The 19,902-nt window shown below is 43.2% G+C and overlaps 1 protein-coding gene across 1 annotated transcript in view; it reads right to left on the reverse strand.

The window, feature by feature from the left end:
* The window catches only part of RASAL3 (RAS protein activator like 3), a 67,501-nt gene that overhangs the window by 42,932 nt on the left and 4,667 nt on the right, over positions 1-19,902 (reverse strand). Inside the window, exons 2-4 of the mRNA XM_042447729.1 lie at positions 17,828-18,242; positions 2,029-2,144; positions 998-1,064 (exon numbers count right to left, since the gene is read on the reverse strand). Coding sequence (XP_042303663.1) covers positions 998-1,064; positions 2,029-2,144; positions 17,828-18,242 — 598 coding nt within the window. The remainder of the gene's footprint in view (positions 1-997; positions 1,065-2,028; positions 2,145-17,827; positions 18,243-19,902) is intronic.

Below are 19,902 nucleotides of genomic sequence, written 5' to 3' on the forward strand. Positions count from 1 at the left end.
GGCAGACCCGAGACAGGACACGGGTTATTCCTCCAGCGGGAATGGGCCCAGAGAATGCAGGTCCATGATATGTTATAAATGTAACAAAGAATTCTGTGGCACCATAAAGAACAGCAACTGTATAATAATGTAACATAAGCATTTGTAAACTATGGACCAGATCATTCAGTGCAGTGTAGAGGTGTAAATCTTTGCTAATTTCATTCTCTAAGAAAATAACATATAATTTTAGCCATTTTCTTCATGCTGCAAGAAAGCCCTCAAAAACTGCAGTTTTCGAAGAGTATTCACTGTTCAGGATTTATTTGGCATTAGGTTTGCAAGCTGGTTGTACAGAAAACAGCATTTTCTATACAGAAAACAATACTTCTGCACAGAGACATTATTTTTTATGCAGAAAATGCTGCATTGGGGACTTATTCTGTACAAAATGTATGTGTGTGTTCTGTATAAAATATTATTTTATCCCAAGAAATATAGTGATCTATATTAAAGATGCAATTTTACAGAAAAATTACAAAACTAAATTAGTGATTCAAGGCAACAAAATAAAGATTTTTAAAGATGTCCCCACTAAGATTTTGAGGAGGAGAAGAGATTATAGATTTCTGACCGTTCTCTTGAAGATGTACAGCAGTGGTTCCCAACCTTCCTAATGCCGTGACCCTTTAATACAGTTCCTCATGTTGTGGTGACCCAAACCCATGAAATTATTTTCATTGCTACCTCATAACTGTAATTAAATAGGTGTTTTCCAATGGTCTTAGGCAACCCCCATGAAAGGTTCATTCGACCCCCAAAGGGGTCCCGACCCACAGATTGGGAACCACTGACGTACAGAATCCTGTAAAGACAGGAGGAACTAGAAGGCTTGATTGTGACATGGAAACAAGATAGCCATGTACCCTGTTTTGAGTCTACTAGAAGAAAAGCAACATATACATGTAACTAATATATAAATAAAAATATTATCACTCATCACTGTCCCTCTGATTACCTGATGGGTATAGTGAACTTGACTCTGAAACAGAACTACTGGTCCGATTCCGATTTTGGAGCAGAACCTAAAAGAGTGAACAAGACATCATGGACTACTGATGTTATTTAAAACTGCTCTCATCACTCTCACAGTCTGGAGCACAATGTTCAAATGGATGCCCATACCAAAAGGAGGAGAATATAGGGACAAAAGAGGACTCTCCAGCCACTCTGGAGATCCAGACATGAAATCTTTAGTAACAGTCAACAATAAATATGAATGTCAATAACAGTGGACAATAAATATAAATATCAATAACTATGAATGAATGCTGTGTGCAACTATCTCTAGGGAATGTGAAATTTAAGGGTTTCATGGCCAGCATCCATAGTTTTCTGTGGTTTTTCTACACTATGTGGCCACATTCTGAAAGAATTTATTCCTGACATTTTGCCTGCAACTATGGCTAGTATCTTTAGAGGATGATGGCGTGGAAATGTCTGGAGTATATATACCTTTGGGATCCTTCTTGGAAGGAAGAAGTTTACACATTAATGGTGGAGTTAGTTTGTGTGTTTACTGTGTTGAATGGTGCAGCCTGGAGGCATGTTGTGTGGAGGATATGCCAGAGAGATTTGGGTCTATTACATTGGCAATCCATTGTCTGGGGGGGACCCCTTGAGCCTAAGTAGTGTTCATTTGTTTGTCTTGAATCTTGATTTTGGTGTTTTTTAGGACTGCTAACTTGGGCCAGCTTTTTCCAGATAATAATAATAATACGATTTATTTATATTCTGCCTTTTCCTTGCGGAATCAAGGCAGATTATAAGTAAAGGCAACAGAAAAATACAAAAATATACCCCCCCTCCCATTACAGCACAATAATATAATAGATAACAGATCTGAAAAAGACTTGAGTTTAGCAGCTGCTCATCCTAAGGAGAAGATACCTTCTTGACATGCCCAGTGACCCAGTTGGGCGTTACCTAGAGGGATGCTCCCATTCTTGCCCTCCCTCCCATAGTTTCAAATGCCAGTGAGGGACACACCTCCTCTTCTCTGCCCAAGATCACCAACTGTCGATCCAGAAGAGACACACTGGACACATCCCAGAGGTGAGCATCAGGATTAACGCCCGGAGCCAGCTGGACAGAAGACTCATCACCTGCAGAATGAGATGCTGTAAGGGACTGGTGGAGAAACCTTTAAAGCCTCAGACCTAGAAGACATTTCATACTAATTTTTTAAAAATAGATTATTTCTGAGTATGTGCAGAATATAGTCATCTCTCCGTATCCACGGATTCTTTAACCATGGATTCAACGATCAGCAGCTTGAAAAATATTTTAAAATGTATAAATTCCCAAAAGTAAACCTGTGCAAATCTACAATACTATATAAATAAAGCATAATAATAATAATAATAATAATAATAATAATAATAATAATAATAATAATAATAATAGATTTTGCCATTTTATATAAGGGACACCATTTATTATGCCATTGTATTTAATGGAACTTGAGTATCCATGGATTATGATATCCATGGTGAGTCCTGGACCCAAAGCCCAGTGGACACCAAAGGCCCACTATACTTTTCCTTCCCCACTAATGAATCACAGTCCATCATGGTGACTTTCTCTTCTGTGCTATGTCAAGGTTCAGATGCTGTTTGTTCTCACTTTGTCCTCTACTTCTCTCCCTTCCATTCTCTCTCTTAACATACAAAAAAGGATGTTCCTTATTCTTCCTTCTAGAGATCCACTCATCCCTCTCGACAGAGTCCCATGGAGTGGGGCGCCTGAAACAGGAGCGAAAGGATGTAAGAGCGCAGTGTGGTACTTTTGCTGATGACCCATTTATTCCACCAAAATGAAACAAGAACCTTATGGCAGAGACCAAGGCCAAGGAGGCCAACGCTTAGATGAAATAAAGTTGTATGTGCAGAAGATTTCCTTAGAGAAGGCTCCATAAAATAGCTTTTTCTCCAACTTGTCACCCTTCCTTGCAGTGCATTATGGAAAAGTTGGTCAGAGGAGCTGTAGTCCAATAATACACTGTCCCTTATGCTCTGGATTATGTAAACTAACCTATGTGAAGGTGGTGGGAGCCAGACTTGGATACCTTCTGTTTTATGGGCTCTAGAATAGTGATGGTGAACCTTTTGGAGGCCGAGTGCCCAAACTGCAACCCAAAACCCACTTATTTATTACAAAGTGCCATGTCCCTCTGGCTTTCTAGTAACAAGCTCTGGCAAACTCTGTGCTGGGGCAACGGCACATGTGCCCACAGAGAGGGCTCTGCGTGCCACCTCTGGCACGCGTGCCATAGGTTCGCCATCACTGCTCTAGAATATTAATTGAGGGCTTTACCCTAATGGCCCCTGATCACATTTGAGCTCAGAAGCTAAGTATGGTCAACACTGGTTAGTATTTGGATGGGAGACTGCCAATGAATGTCAGGTGCTGTAGGCTATACTTCAGGAAGGAAATGGCAAAATCGCCTCTGAGTATTCCTTGCCAAGGAAAACTGTACACTCATCCCTCCATATGTGCTGATTTGATATTTGAGGATTTGATTATTCATGGATTTGATTAATATGTTCTCTCTAGGAATATCTAGGTCCTCCAGTGCAATTCTATGGTCAATTTTAACTAAAAGTTTCAGTGAAAGACCTATAGATTCCTAGAGAGGTTACTCTACTAGGCATTTGTAGCTCCTCCAGTGCAGTTCTATGGTCAGTGTCTGTCGGACGTTGACCACAGAGTTACACTGGAGGACCTAGAGATTCCTAGAGAGGTGTCCTCTCAGGTATAAACATGGTGTTTTGTTATTTGTGGTTTTCCATATTCACGGGGGACTTGTGCCCCTAACCCTAGCAAATATGGAGGAACATGTGTATCCATAAGGCACCTGCATACAAACCATCTGGGCGCCACAATTCAAAAAGGACAATGAGAAACTGGAGCGTGTCCAAAGGAGGGCGACTAAAATGGTGAAAGGTCTGGAAACCTTGCCCTATGAGGAACGACTCAGGGAGCTGGGGATGTTTAGCCTGGAGAAGAGAAGGTTAAGAGGTGATATGATAGTTCTGTTTAAATACTTGAAGGGGATGTCATATTGAGGAGGGAGCAAGCTTGTTTTCTGCTGCTCCAGATAACAGGACCCGGAACAATGGATGCAAGCTGCAGGAAAAGAGATTCCACCTCAACATCAGGAAGAACTTCCTGACAGTAAGGGCTGTTTGACAGTGGAACACACTCCTTCGGAGTGTAGTGGAGTCTCCTTCCTTGGAGGTCTTTAAACAGAGGCTGGATGGCCATCTATTGGGGATGCTTTGATTTGGATTTCCTGCATGGCAGGGGGTTGGACTGGATGGCCCTTGCGGTCTCTTCCAACTCTATGATTCTATGATTCTATGAAGATTGGCTTTGAATAGTCCAAGCGTAGCATAGTTTTCAACTGGTCTTTGGAGGAACAAACCTGACAAATAAAGATACAGAAAATATACTGGTACAGTAGAAATAGCTCTAGAATAATAGAATCATAGAATTACAGAGTTGGAAGAGACCACTAGGGCCATCCAGTCCAACCCCCTACCATGCAGGAAATCTCAATCAAAGCATCCTCGACAGATGGCCATCCAGCCTCTGTTTAAAGACCTTTAAGGAAGAAGACTCCTCTACACTCCGAAGGCGTGTGTTCCGCTATCAAACAGCCCTGAGAGAGGTGGGGGGTGGAGAAAGTGATGAAGGAAGAGGAGGAGGAGGAAGAGGAGGAGGAGGAGGAGAAAAGGGCTGTGGGAGGAAGGGAGCCATGGAGGGGATCCTAAAACGGAGCAGAGGAGGATGAGGATGAAGGAGCTGAGGGAAAGGGTCAGTGGGCATCCCAGAGGAAGGAGAGGGTCTGAAGGGAGGAGGAGGAGGAGGAGGAGGCTTTCCTGGGGTATTGGGTTGCGGGGCTACGCTGGGGCATGTAGGGAAATCAGGCTGCTTGTTCTACTTTCACTTCCTCTTGCTCCTGGATTATTATTATTATTATTATTATTATTATTATTATTATTATTATTATTTGTGTTATATGAGGATGCCACAGGAATGCCTGCACTGCATTTCCATTTTATTCCCAATTGATTCCATGGGTCTACTTTAGTTGGAACTGACAGGTCACACTCTCTCAGCCTCAGTGGAAGGCAATGGCAAAGCTCCTCTAGCAGGAGGGAAAGGGTCAGGTCAGGTCAGGTCAAAGGCAGGGCACCAAGGGAGTTCACATTATGCACCCCCCCCCCTTTTCATATTTTTTAAAGATTATTTTTGACCAAATATGCACATGATTGTTTTCCTTGAGGCAGATAGAGTAGGGCTAGCAACTTGTGCAAGGGTTTCTCTGCTGGCTTCCAGCAAAGGGGAAATGTTGCGAATGCAAATGTTACAAATGTTACAAATTCGAATGTTACATTTTTTGCTCTTGTCAATTAGACAAAATGATACATGCTTTTGCTACTGAATTCAGAGGCAGCCCTGAATTGCTTTTAAAAGCAAAAGAAATAAAAAAGGGGAAAAAAGGAATGCATGGCAATTGCATCCTTTACTGGCATTTCTGAAGTGAGGAATTTATTATTATTATTATTATTATTATTATTATTATTATTATTATTACATGTGTAAGAGGCATTCTGGGGGGCAAGGAGTGGGGGATGCATTAGCTTGCATGGGATTGAAAATGGGGACAGGGGCAGATCTGACCCAAATGCCCACATATACACACAACACACAAAAAAGAGGTTTTAAAAAAATTGACACTGGGGCATTTTGTGCATGGCTCTTTAAAAAAACGTGAGGGGGTAGGACACTTCCAATGCCCCTGCAAAACGTCACCATGATGATCGCTTGATTGACAGCAGGCACCTTTGGCAGCAGGCACAGAATGCATTCGATTTAAAATGCCCCTCTTTTTGTAGTGGGCACTTGCTAACTGAGAGATTCGGGGGAGGGGCATCCGAATCAGCCCAGTTCCTTCCAGGTTTTTGATGCCAGTCTGAATGGGGCCTTGGTTTAACAAAAGCCCAGGTCTTCATACCCTTTGTCTTGGCTGAAGTTAAGCCATCCGGTTCATAGCCAGAGGTTACAAATTGTCTATATAAGCCTCAGTTTAAGCATACACCAGCATTCAGAATACAGCCTGGCTTCATGTCAGGCCGAACTCCCCCTCGGCCATTTCCCCCCACATTTCGGTGGCTGTGTCATCTCATCATCTATATCCACATCTGGTTCCTGGAGAAGCCTTCGGAAGTGAGTATCTCCCTTAGATTTGCCTCTCTCAACTCTCTCCCAATTTCCCTCCTTTACTTTCATTAAGAATTGTGCCTGTGTGTGAGTGTGTGTGCTCCCTTTTGCTGTGTGTTTGTTTTTCCCCTTTTAATAAATATTTGGACTTAATTGGAACAGTCTGTCTCAACGTCATCTCTCAAGGGATTCTTGTGGACCTCTCGTAGACATCTTGGGACCCGGTCTCGCAAGGGTGTTGTTAGGACCCTACTTCTCAGCAATTTAGCTAAATTCAGAAATTCCCCTAATTAGATCCTTCCTAACAAAGGTCTGGTGGGTAATATTTGTGAGACAAGCAGTCAGGAACTGGCATTTGGCTGTTGAATAAGGAGATTGTGTATATGCACCCCCACTGACCACAGCTTTCCGAATTAGTCAAATCTCAAGACTCTTTCAGTATCAAAATGACTCACTTACTTGCTCCCTGTAGGTGTGCAAGGGACCCCTGTTTTCTGCTGTAACCCAACAGTGTTCCCTACAGCAATCATCTTTCAGCCATTTCGGGAAACCTGAAAAGGCCAAATCTTACTTTTTGTCCTGCAAAATATACTGAAGACTTAAAGTTGGTTTGCACTCATTGCACAATGTTTGGTCCAGCTGGATCTAGCTAGTTGTTTTATAATTCAAATACAACAAGGTTGTTAAGAAGTTGGGATGAGCCACTAAGTAGTTTTCTGATTTGCTGGTTAGACCACCGACTAGATCATCAGTAATGGTGGGAACCACACAAGACAGTAGTCAACCTCTGCTAAGAGGCTAGTTCTCACTGATCGCAGATTTCCATATATATGTGACTTCAACCATTGCTAACAACATACAATCAAGAACCCTCAGACCATACTCTGTGCACCGAATTCTGTTTATTCTATGTCTGATGGCCATGATCCTATTCATGCAGATAAAACTTATAAGGCAATGCCAAAAGACTTGATAGATTTCTAGGATTCCATGATCCTGGAAAAAGAGGACGTCTGGTCTCTATGTGCTAAGAATAGCTGCGTTTCTGAACTCTTGAGTGAGAAAGTCCAAAGTGCCTTCCTTTTAAAGCTTCCCCAAATTGAGATGAAGGGAGAAGTGATTGGCAGACTGTTTGAAACTCCACAGTTGGACTGATTGGGTGGTTTAGGCAAACATTGTTGTAGTATGCCTTCAAGTTGTTTCTGACTTATGGTGACTCTGGACTTTTTCACACGGAGAAAATTGGAAAGTAAAAGTGGGGGAAATGCAAGGTTATCCAGGGTATTAGGGACAAGTTCGCAGCTGCCTTCCACATGACGCTGCACACAACCAGGACGGAATCCAGGGAGAATGTGAGAAGAATCAAGAAATAGGCAAATTCACAAAACAACCAGATTTGCATGTCCATTTTGTTTGGAGAAATGGAGGACATGCCCTGGAAAAGGAGGGCATCAGGAGTATCAGCCCTCCATGGAATCAGGTAGGCTTATGAACCCAGCCCCTTCCTCTCTCTCTCTCTCTCTCTCTCTCTCTCTCTCTCTCTTGTGTGTGTGTGTCTTTGTGGTTTTACAGAGTTTGCAAAGGGAAGACTCATTCTGCCTCCCTCTGACACAGTTTCTGGGACAAAAAGGATCCCCCATGGTTTCTGCTCCCTGGGGCATGTGGGGGAGGGCACTTGTGGAAATGACTGTTTGGAGCATGTGCAGAAAAGGTATTTCTAAGTGAGCAATGGGGATTTGTTTATCTCCAAATTCGAATCCGACTTTAAGTAATGTGCCTTTAACCCCCTTGTTGTGCTCTTGTGTGTGATAACCATTAGCAATTGGGCTTGCAATCCTGGGATGCCACCACTTTAACTATGGTAATGGGAAACAGTTGGAAAGAAGTGTTCATTACTAAGGACCTTACCACACAGGGCACAGAAGTAGGGTCAGTTCGCATTGGTCGATGCGTATTCACATTATATCGCATCGTTCATTCACATCTGTGCTCTCTGAATACGCTTTGCTGATTTGTATTCGCATCATATCGCATTGTTGTTTCACACCTGGGTGGCCTTCCGAATTGAGGTTTTGCGAATCAGCCAATGCGTATTCAGGCAAAGTGAGGCAAGTGCAGATTGGATAACCACACCAGCCCAATACAATGTGTATTGGTCGATTCGCATTGGCAGCCTTGCGCATGCTCTGTGGGGCTCTGAACAGGGCGCAACATTTTTAACTTCTGGGGGTGAAGAATGAGGTCACTGTTTAGCGCGTAATATCGCGAGAATTGTTGCCTTTAGCTACTTACGAAAGGGGTATGCACCATCTGTGTGTGTGTGTGTGTGCGCGCGCACACACACATAAATACATACATACATACTTATATATATATACATACATACATATATATATATATATATATATATATATATATATATACACACACAGCCAAAAGTGAGATGCCGTTTTTTATGTGTACACACACATTTGTCTGTATGAGTGTTTACACACACACACACACACACACACACACACAGATATACACACATATACACATTGTGGTACAGCCAAAAGTGTGCTGCCTTTTTTGTGTGTACACACACATTTGTCTGTATGAGTGTTTATACACACACACACACACAGAGATATACACACATATACACACATATACACATAGTGGTACAGCCAAAAGTGTGATGCCTTTTTTATGTGTACACACACATTTGTCTGTATGAGTGTTAAAATATATATATGTATATTTGTATGTATGTATGTGTATACACACACACACACACACACACACACACACATATATATATATATACAAAAACACACTGTGCCACAGCCAAAAGTGTGATGCCGTATTTATATGTGTACACACACATCTGTCTGCTTGAGTGTTTGAATATATATGTGTGTGTGTGTGTGTGTGTGTGTATACATACACACACACACATATAGATATACACACATATACACATAGTGGTACTGCCAAAAGTGTGAAGCCGTATTTATATGTGTACACACACAGCTGTGTGTGTGTGTGTGTGCACGCGTGTGTGTGTGTACATACATATACATATATATATACACACACACACACAAACTGTGGAGCAGCCGAAAGTGTAATGCTGCATGTATATGCTTACACACACACACATATACATATATACACACATATTCATATATATATACACACACACACATACATATACATATACATTCCCCCTCCCCCCCCCCCCCCCGACACAAAAGGTTTCCTCTTTATCTCGTTCAGTGGAAAAATCGCTCCCCAGCCCTGGCAGTTGTCCTGAAAGGGGAAAGGGCCAACGGAAGGAGAAGGGGGAAATTCCAGCGCAGCATCATGGGAAATTTGTAACCAGTGGTCTTCAGGAGAACCAGTGGATTGGATGTACACACCAGCCAAAGCAGCAGAAGTTTTGCACTGGCCATCAATACGGATCCCGTGAATCCACTAATTTTGCGCACTTGCAAAACGGAGGAGCCGTCTGCCTTCAGTTTGGAACCCAGCCGTGAAAACGCATTGGCCAAAGCGTATTCATGTTATATCGCATTGGTCAATACATATTCTGAGCTCACAGGTGTGAAACACCAATGCAATATAACGCGAATACGCATCGACCAATGCGAACTGACCCTACCTCTGTGCCCTGTGTGGTAAGGTCCATAGAGTACTTTCTTTCAAAAGAAAGAGAGAGGCAACTGTGGGAACCTAGAGGAGCACAGCTGATGCCTGGGCTGGATTCATTTTCATGGCTGTGTGGCTATGGGAACTGTGAATACTTTGTGAGTGTGACACACATGTAATTTCAGCCACTGACTAAGGTGGTGTCTTGAACTGTTTAGATGATGCAAGGGGTCAACACAGGCAGAACATGGGCCCAATTCATATTTCAGGTAGAGTAAAAAAGAGCCCTTTTGCTCTGGATCAGAACAAAAACTCAGAAGAATACTGTGCATCAGTGTAGGGATGGGAGGAAGAGCATCGGTGGGCAGGCAAGTTGTTAACTTCTTCATGCCCAGAACTTCCATGTACTCACTTTCATTTTCACTTTCATGTTCATCTGGTTCCAGTGCCATTCCTTTTGAACAAGCACACATTAGCACAACAATACCATCACACTAACGTTCAATAGGATGGCCATTGCCTGGGGAGTGTGCAGACAATAATCAGCCCATCACAGGTGCCGATTGTATGGACAGCTCATCCAACCTGTGGATCTGGAAGCCTCAGCAGTAACCCACGTTTTTCTTGCAGTGCCTAAGGTGCTTTACAGACCGCCCAAAAGGGCGGTCTGCTGCTGCCTTTGTTTGCTGTGCAAGGGAGCCGCATTGGACAAACCACATGGCTCCCCCGCGCAGCAAAAAGTAGCTGCAAAAAGCGGCTTCGTTTTCCGGCGCCATTATGACGCTGCAAGGCGCCAATGGTGCACATGCAACGTCACCAAGGCACCGTGACGTGCAGACACTAGGTGTCCATCACATCAATATGGCAGTGCCCATGTGTATAGGGCACCACCTTTTTACGCCCTCGTTATGTGCGAGTGGCAAGGTGCGTCAGGAAGCACTGCCCCTCACGCATAACAACGGTGGCCAAAAGGCCCCGTCTGTAAAGTGCCTAAGAATCACAGGGGCCATCTAGTGCAGGAACCAATAATTAATACCTCACTCAGGCGTGACCATATAAACTCTGTCTAGAGTAAATAAAATAACATCAAAAATCCACCCAAAAGTGATACCTTTATTGGCCCAACCAAAATGTACAATGTACATCTGGCAAGCTTTCGAAGCTCCATTGGCTTCTTCATAATCAAACGAGGTGTTAAAAACCATACAAGAGAGGGGAAAAGAGGAAGATGTTAGTCCTAGACCTGCATTTTGCTGTTTTTGTTCTCAGTTCAGTTGGTATGGAGGGGTATCTCTTGCAGGCTGGCACATACTGGATGGCAAAGGAAGTATCTTTTTGTGTGGCAAATGAAAGTTAAATTTCCTGGACTTTGAGAATCTCCCAGTATCCAAATGGCCAGAAGGAGGAGATGCCAGCCTACAGGTAATACCCTTCCATACCATCTGAACTGAGAAAAGAAACAGCAAAATATAGGCCTACGATTAACATTTTAGTTGGCTCAGTAAAGGTTTCACTGTTTGGTGATAGTATTGGATTTGCTATATGGCCAACACAGCTACCCCAGGTGTTTTCTGTCTGAAGCAGTCTATTTACCTGTCAAAATAGCTCCTTTCAACAGGAACCTTTTTCAAATGTTTAATCAGAATCTCCTGTCTTGCAGTTGGTATTGACTGGTTCAGGTCCTATGCGGTGCAGCAGCTGAAAGCAGGCTCACTCCATCTTCCACATGATGGTTCTCATGTAATATCTCAACTTCCTGGCATACAGCTCAGTCATTTCATCACTACACTAAATCTTTTTTTTGGGGGGGGGGGGGGGGGGGGGCAACGTCGCTTATCCCAGGTTAAGTGGGGTTTTTGGCAGCCACCCACCCCCCAACTTAATCAGATGCATTCAAAATACATGTGAACAACTCAATCCAGACTCTTCCTGGATTATTTTCACTGTCTGAATAACCCCTTGAACAGATTTACAGTCTTCTCTTTGGAAATTTTGTTGTTGTTTGCCTTCAAGTTGTTTGTGACCCTAAGGCAAGATTTCATGGCCTTTTCCTGGCAAGATTTCTTCAAAGGGGGTATGCCATTGGCTTCCCCTGAGGCTGAGAGCATGTGACTTGCCCAAGGTCACCCAGTGGGTTTATGTAGCCAAGCTAGGATTAAAACCCTTGTCTCCAGAGTCCTAGTGCGATGCTCAAACCACTATGTCATGCTGGCTTATCTCTTTGAAAAATACTTCATAGGTTTTGTTTACCGGTAGGAGAAGGGAACCTTCTCCACTTATCATCTTTTTATTTCCACCTTTCTGAATAAAAAGACATCAGTTGCTTCTTCTGCATAGTTTGTTGACACATTAATTCCCATCAAGGAAACCTGGGCAAACCTGATGGGCAGGTATTCCCACCACACAAACACACCTGATCTTCCAGGGAGAAATATAGAAACTGTCTGAGTAATCTTTGCAAGCTGCAAGTAAAGTATGGAACCTCCCTTTAGAAAGTGTGTGTAAGAGAGAGAAAATTATTTCTGCAACTTTTTTCTCCCCCTTCCTTCCTGTTAATCTTAATGAAGTTTTTAAATTAGATTTTGGAGTCTGAGTGTACCTTTGGATAGCTGTAGGATCAGTTCTTCTATATACCATATCTGTATTTCAGGCTACATGCTTTAATCAAAGAGAGAGAGAAAGGGAAAACTAGTTAATGCACTTGGTGTCTGGCGAGTGTTTGCAAGTTTCTGCTCCCAGGCAGAATTAGGTCTGCATCCACACAGCAGAAATAATCTTTGTTGAGTGAATTCCTAATGCATCTCCCTAAATTACAAATCCCAGGATTCCATAGGATGCAGCCAGGGCAGTTAAAGAGAAGTGGAATCATACACTGTGTCTGCCGCACTGAAATGATCTAGTGTGATGCCATTTTAACTGCCATGGCTCAATGTTTTGAGAGACATTTAGCCTTCTCTGTCAGCAAGATCTGGTACCACAACAAACTGCAGTTCCCAGGATTCCATAGCTTTGAGCCATGGCAGTTAGTATTGTCAAACTAGACTATTTCTGCGGTGTGGATAGAGCCTAAGAGACTGTGTGCTGTGGCTTCCTGCAGGCGGGAAAGTAGGCACTGGCAGACCGCCGTTTTTCTCTAGACGCATATGTGAGTATATGCATGCTGCATGAATGTTCAATTCACTGGCTGTGTGATGTGTCAAAATAGTTTGTAAAAGTACAAGTGAGATCCAAGCTAGTGGTACAAGAGGAAACTCAGGAGCGGTCCTCCTGAGTCTAAAGCTGACCAATTTAGTAACCTTGGTCCAAAGCACACTGCAGACATAACCCAGTTTGAAAGCATTTTAACTGCCCTGAGTCAATGCTAGGGAATGCTGGGAACTGTAGCTTATTGTGGCACCAGAGCTCTCTGACAGAGAAAGCTAAATGGCTCACAAAACTAGAGTTCCCAGAATGTCCTAGCCTTGAGTCAGGGCAGTTAAAGCAATGTCAAACTGGATTATTTCTGCAGTGTGGTTCTGGACCCTTGATGACAAAACCATGTAATGGAGAAGAGCCATTTATGGAAGACATTGTGTGCATGTTCCTTTTATTAAACAATTTAATATAATGGGACTTGAGCATCTATGGATTTTGGTATCCTCTATGCCCTTTTTGTATGGGAAAAAAGGTATTCCCAGACACCCACATAGTGCAAGGGCTGGCTCAAATGAAAAACCATGTTCCATAAAACCAAAAAGCATTAGGTAAAGCCCCAACTTCAGCAACATGCCAATAGGACTGAACTGGTTTACATTAAGTTCAGTTTAACCAGTAGAGCAGCTGCATCTATTTAGATCCCAGTACATTGGCTTAGCTGGTCTTGAGCAGCACTTGTTCCTCCAGCCTCTCTAATGGACACAAACCTCTTTTGCATATAGTGAAAAGTTGCTTGGGTGCACTACAAACTGTCCTTAAAGGACGGTCTGGTTGCGGTGCCGTTTGTGCCGCCGGCAAGCCACATCGGATATACCGCGCGGCTTGGTGGTGGCAAGAAAAAGAAGCCGCAAAAAGCGTGGTTGTGACACCACAAGGCGCCAATGGCACACTTGCAACTTCACAAGGCTGTTGAGATGTGCGGATGCTAGGCGTCCATCATGTCAAAATAGCGGCACCCGTATGTACAGGGCGCCACCATTTTGACACCCTCGTCACGTGCGAGGGGCAAGGGGTGTCTGAAAATGCCGCCCCTTGCACGTCACGACGGCGCCCCATAGGGCCCGTCTAGTGAGCACCATAGTTGGCAAAAAGAGGGCTGAGAAAGTATTCCTTCCTAGACTTTAGCTCATCTCCATATTACTTCCTTTTTCACTTCAGCTTTAAAGAGAACTGCTTGCCCAATAGTTTCTAAACTCTGGTTAAAACAGCAAAGGCTGATTATTCTCAGAAATCAGGAGAAGAAGAGCATTTCTTTATCACACGTGAGATTGGAACTCCAACCTAGAGCCAATTCGAAGTGAAAGGGAAGCACAGTCAATTTGAATCCAAGGTAATTCATGTGATGAAGTATCACACATGAAGAACAAAATTGTGGTGATTCCTGAGTCAAAGCGGAGCGAGTGCACATTAAATTATCATACCAGTACATACCATGTGGATTCAGCTATTCGAATTGGGACCCCTGCGCATGCTCAGTGGAGCTCTGAACTCTTCCGAGGTGAAGAAGCAGGTCACTTCCTGGTTCCAGTTTCAGGTGAATGCTAGGCTCACGTGAATCATAGGGAATGTCACCTATCCCTATATGCCCTCTGCTTCATCCGAATGTGTCACCGGCAACATTATTATTATTATTATTATTATTATTATTATTATTATTATTGATATGATAGCCCAGTTTAAATATTTGAAGGAATGTCATATTGAGGAGGAAACAAGCTTGGGCGATTGAGCAGGCATGTAATAATAGTTTTAAAATGGTGTTCAATGGGTCTCCTCACACATCGGTCTATGAATGTGGAGCAGGGGGGAGGTTGCAGGGGGGGCATTTGGAGGTCAATTAACAATTTGCTATGTTTGAACATCCAACAGAGCGCCTAGGCAATTGAAAGCTTAATTTTTTAAAAAAATTAATTTGTCTACACACGCGATCACCTTACCCTGCTTCCCACTCCACTGGGGGAAGGCTATGCGAATGGGGGGAAATGGCGCCTGTAATGCAGGAAAGAGAACAAAGTGGGTGACACCCCCAGGCCAGCTGCTTGAGCAGTGCTCCTTCCATCCCCAAATTCCCGAATCGGACACCCTTGTCGTTCTCATTCATTTGCCCCGAATTGGACTCAGGAGGTGCAGGAAAAACCTCCAAAAAGTACAAATTAACCTGGGTTCGACCCCCCCAATTCGGGTTTTCCCTTGAAAAATCAATTACATGGGGATCAGATCTGAATTCCAATGGGAATGAAATTGACACAATGAGGATCGAATGCGCACTCAAATGGGAACGATGCCCCCATAATCCGAGTCTTGATCCACTTTATAAGCCAGTGGGAATGGCTGATCGAGCATGTAGGAGCGAAGTATCTCCAGGTGGCTGTTATCAGTTGAGGCTTTGAGAGTTTAGTTTGCTGACTTGGAGAGTTAGGGGTTAAGGGAGATTGGCTTGGGCTGAGGGTGTGGGCTGAGCTTTACAATTGCTTATAGGTGTGATGTTAGGTTGGGTTGGGCAGTCTCAGCTTAAACCCTGAATAGAGTGGATTGCTGACCCTGGTTCCTTCAATATAGCTCTGCTTATTCAACACAAAGCTGGCTGATTGAGTGACTGTAGACAGAGTCCCTGTTCTGACAGAGAGTGTTTTTTGTATCACAAAATTTTATCACACAAAATTTGTACCACAGAATTCAGATTATTTTAAAAAGTAACAGAAATTAAATATTTAGTTACTTTCAAGAAATAGGAAACAAGCTACTTGTTTCAAATTCATGACTATGATGGCAATTGACTATGTTGTTGTTGTGTGCCTTCAAGTCGTTTCTGACTGACCCTAAGGTGGTGTGGACACATCATGGGGTTTTTTGGTAAGTTTCTTGGGGGGGGGGGTGTTGCCATTGCTATCCTCTAAGGCTGAGAGAGTATGACTTGCCCTGGGACATCCAGTGGGTTTCCATGACCAAATGGAATTTGAACCCTAGTCTCCAGAATCATAGTCCTATGCTCAAACCATGCTGGGTCTACTGACTGGGAGTGGGGTGGAACTATCTTAAAAGTAAAATTTCAAGGTCTATAACATAGTTTAGAACTATTCAGGGATGTGTCAGCTCAGCATGGGGTATCCAAATGGGGGAAAGTTAATCTTCATCCCTGCAACTCCTTGCCATGGGCTGCATGCCTCTCCAGAAGGGATGTCACATCACCTATAGTCATGGTTTTCATCTGGAAAAGACCTTGGCATGGGTGGGTTGGTTGGGAAGTTCTAGGGGTATGGAAGAGTAGATCTGCTTCATTTGAAAGTGGTTTTCATGGATTTTGGGGGGGATGTTTTCAAATTTAAAAAATCATACAAAAATTGGCCCAGAAAAAAAAGTTTGGGGGGGGGAATATAAGAAGAAAGTGGATACAAAAGAAAATAAGTTCTTTTGAGATGTGATGCTGCAGAAGAGTGCTAAGGATACCATGGATAGCCAAAAAGATGAACAAATGGGTCCTTAGACAGACCAAACCTGAAATCTCCCTGGAAACCAAAATGATAAAACCTAGGCTGGCATACTTTGGACACATCATGAAAAGGCATGACTCATTGGGAAAAAAACAGTTATGCTATTAAAGGTGGAGTGTATAGAAAGAGAGGAAAGCTGTATGCTAGCTGGATGGACTCTATTAAGGAGGTCACGGGTATGACACTGCAGGAACTAAGCAGAGCAGTGGTGGACAGGGAGTCTTGGAGATGTCTCATTCACACAGCTGCCGTGAGTCGAGATCAACTCAAAGGCAGTTAGCAACAACAAGGAGGCTTCAAAGATTCCAAAACCAGTATTTAGGGGCCACGTGTGTCCCATGGGTTTCACTTCCTCTGTCTTTTAAAAAACGCTATCCAAACATGAGGTCATCTCAATAAAGTGTGCAAATTAAGCATATATAGTATATATGTAATCTACTGTCTGTGTATGTACAGCAAGTTTGCAGGATGCTCATCCCCAATTCCCTCAAGCACTACTGCCTGTTTTTAAAATATCTCAGCCATGGAACCTAACTTGACATAGAGGCAAAGTGTCGCATTTTGGATGAGACACCAAATTTGCACATGAACTTGTCTTTGGGGCTAGATATTCAGCTCTCTTCCATGAGAGTAGACCGAAAACATTTTTATATTGACATTTATAAAGGCAATAACTTTTTAAAATAACTTTTTGTCTTGCTAATGGAATTTAAAATTTATTTCCTGGACTGAATCTCCCAATACCCACATGGCCAGAAGGAGGAAGGGCCCACCTGTATGAATACACTTTCATAACATCTGAAGTGAGGTCAACAGCCACAACACCTTGACCAAATGCAGGGTTATGAACTAACATCATCTTTCTTTCTTTCTTTCTTTTTCCTGCATCATTTTTACCACCCTTGCCTGATGAAGACAGTGGAGCTTTGAAAGCTTGTGACATGTATAATGCTCATTTTGTTTGATGCAATAACGGTTTCCCTGTTTGGTGGATTTTGGATGATACTATACTTTGCAAATATTGCCAACATGGCTACCCCTGGAAATATTTTGATCAGTTTGTTAAAGGGAGATTTTCACTACTTAAAGGGTGGGGTTTGTTTCTGAGTAACTCTGAACCTTGAACAAACACGGTACCTGTACCACTACACCTCCACATGGGTGTCTCCTCCTGGCTTGTTCTTTCCAAAACAACATGGCTACCGGATCCACCCCATACTTGTGATGCAGAGTTGTCCTACCTTTGGTTGCTTCCCTGGTGTCCCTTTCTGATCTGGGGGTACCTTCTTGGTTCTTTCGGTGGGACATAGAGCGTAGATACTTCTTTAGGCTCAGTTTACTGCTTCCCTCATGGCCCTTGGACACCTTGGTAGGAGCAGAGAAAGCCCTCTGAAAGACAGATCTCTTAGTCACAGCTCTGTTCTCTTGGGAAAATGCTGTGGGTGACTTTTCAGTGCTGGGCTGAGGATATCCAGTCTCTGGCTGGCTTTGTGTCCACTTCCATTTCTGCAGCCTGCCCCTACGCCTGTTGTCTGCTATCACATTAGGAGGATCCATTACTGGACCCTTCTCCCCATTCTGTAGAATGGTCTGCCACCGATAGGACATCAGCAAGGATGAGTCTTCTGTCCTCTGAGGCTTCCAGGGAGCTTCCATCTGCCAACCAAAAGAATAAGAGGGAGCATTTCAGAAAAACAGGTTAAGGAATTCAACATGTCCAGCAGGTACATTTTTCTCAACTCCACAGTCGAACCATCCCAAATTATTGTTTCACACTTTCCCTGTTTTGACTATTTGATCAAGATTGCATCCACACTGCAAAAATAATCCAGTTTGACACTACTTTAAGTGCCATGGTTCAGTGCTATGGAATCCTGGGAATTGTAGAGCTGTCTGGCAGAGAAGGCTAAACATCTCACAAACCTGCAGTTTCCAGGATTCCATAGTATTGAGACATGCCAATTAAAATTGTGTCAACCTGGATGCAGCCCAAGAGTCAGCTTTTGGAAAAATTAAATTTTGTAACCAACAGCTCCCAGAAACCTCCAGCCAATACCCAACACTGCCACTGGTCAATGCAGTCATGCCATATGGTAGCTTTGGGAAGTTACAATCCAGAAAAGTAACTTTTCCAAGCTCATCCAACAGCAGAATTTCTCCCATAAAACAAAAGAAGGAAACAAAAGTGTGATCTGCCTTCCAGGCAATGGAAAGAAGCAGTCTTCTCCCTCCTCACCATCAGGACTCAAAAGAATGGCTGCTCCACAAAGAAGTGCTTCTTTCCTAGGGGTAGGTGGGTGCAGAAGGACAGCAACTCAGCCACGGCCTGTCAGTTCAAGGAGCAATGGCTCTGGTCCCCAAAAGTTGCAACTGTGCCAGCTCCATCTCTCTCTGACTAATGTAGAGCCTTATCACACGTGAAACAGGAGCCCCAATTTGAAGCACTTCCATTGCGAGGGTGAAGCAGGGTCACTTCGAATCCATGGCAATTCATGTGATGAACTATCACACATGAAGAACTTAATTGTGGTGATTCCTGAGTCAAAACGGAGTGAGAGCACTTTGAATTACCAAACCAGTACATACCTTGTGGATTCAACGATTTGAATTGGAACCCTTGCGCATGTTCAGTGGGGGTCTGAACGCATCAAGACATTTTATGCTTCCGGGGTGAAGGAGGGGGCCACTTCCTAGTTCCACTTTCACATGAATGCAACTCTCATGTGAATTGTTCCTGTCATAGCTCCCCCAAGCCTCCCATGGCCCCTTCCTTTGATCCCATCTCTCCCTCCAGCCTCCTGTTTCATTCCCCCAACCTTGTCATCTACATCTAAATCTACTCTTCATTTCATTCCCTCCATCCCTTTTCAGTTTCACATGAATGCTAACCTCACGTGAATAATAGGGAATGTTACCTATCCCTACATGCCCTCTGCTTCATCCGAATGTGTCACTTATCTCTAAATGCCCTCTGCTTCATCTGAATGTATCACCGGCATTATTATTATTATTATTATTATTATTATTATTATTATTATTATTTTGCAGTGAAAGAAAATTTTATTAAGAATAATAATCATAATAATAATATTTGCTTAATAATCATAATTAATGTCTTTCACTGCAAAATAATCAGTGTAGAAGCTGCAGGTCTACTTGGAAGTAAATCCTTTGGATCTGAAGGAGGTTGCACCTGCACTGGGAAATAATCCGGTTTGACTGCACTTTAACTGTTCTGGCTCAATGCTATGGAATTCTGGGAATTGAGCCTTCTCTTCCAGAGAGCTCTGGTGCCTCAGCAAACTAATAACTTATT

The sequence above is a fragment of the Sceloporus undulatus genome, chromosome 2, assembly GCF_019175285.1.
Source record: "Sceloporus undulatus isolate JIND9_A2432 ecotype Alabama chromosome 2, SceUnd_v1.1, whole genome shotgun sequence".
In the NCBI taxonomy this organism is placed as follows: Eukaryota; Metazoa; Chordata; class Lepidosauria; order Squamata; family Phrynosomatidae; genus Sceloporus; species Sceloporus undulatus.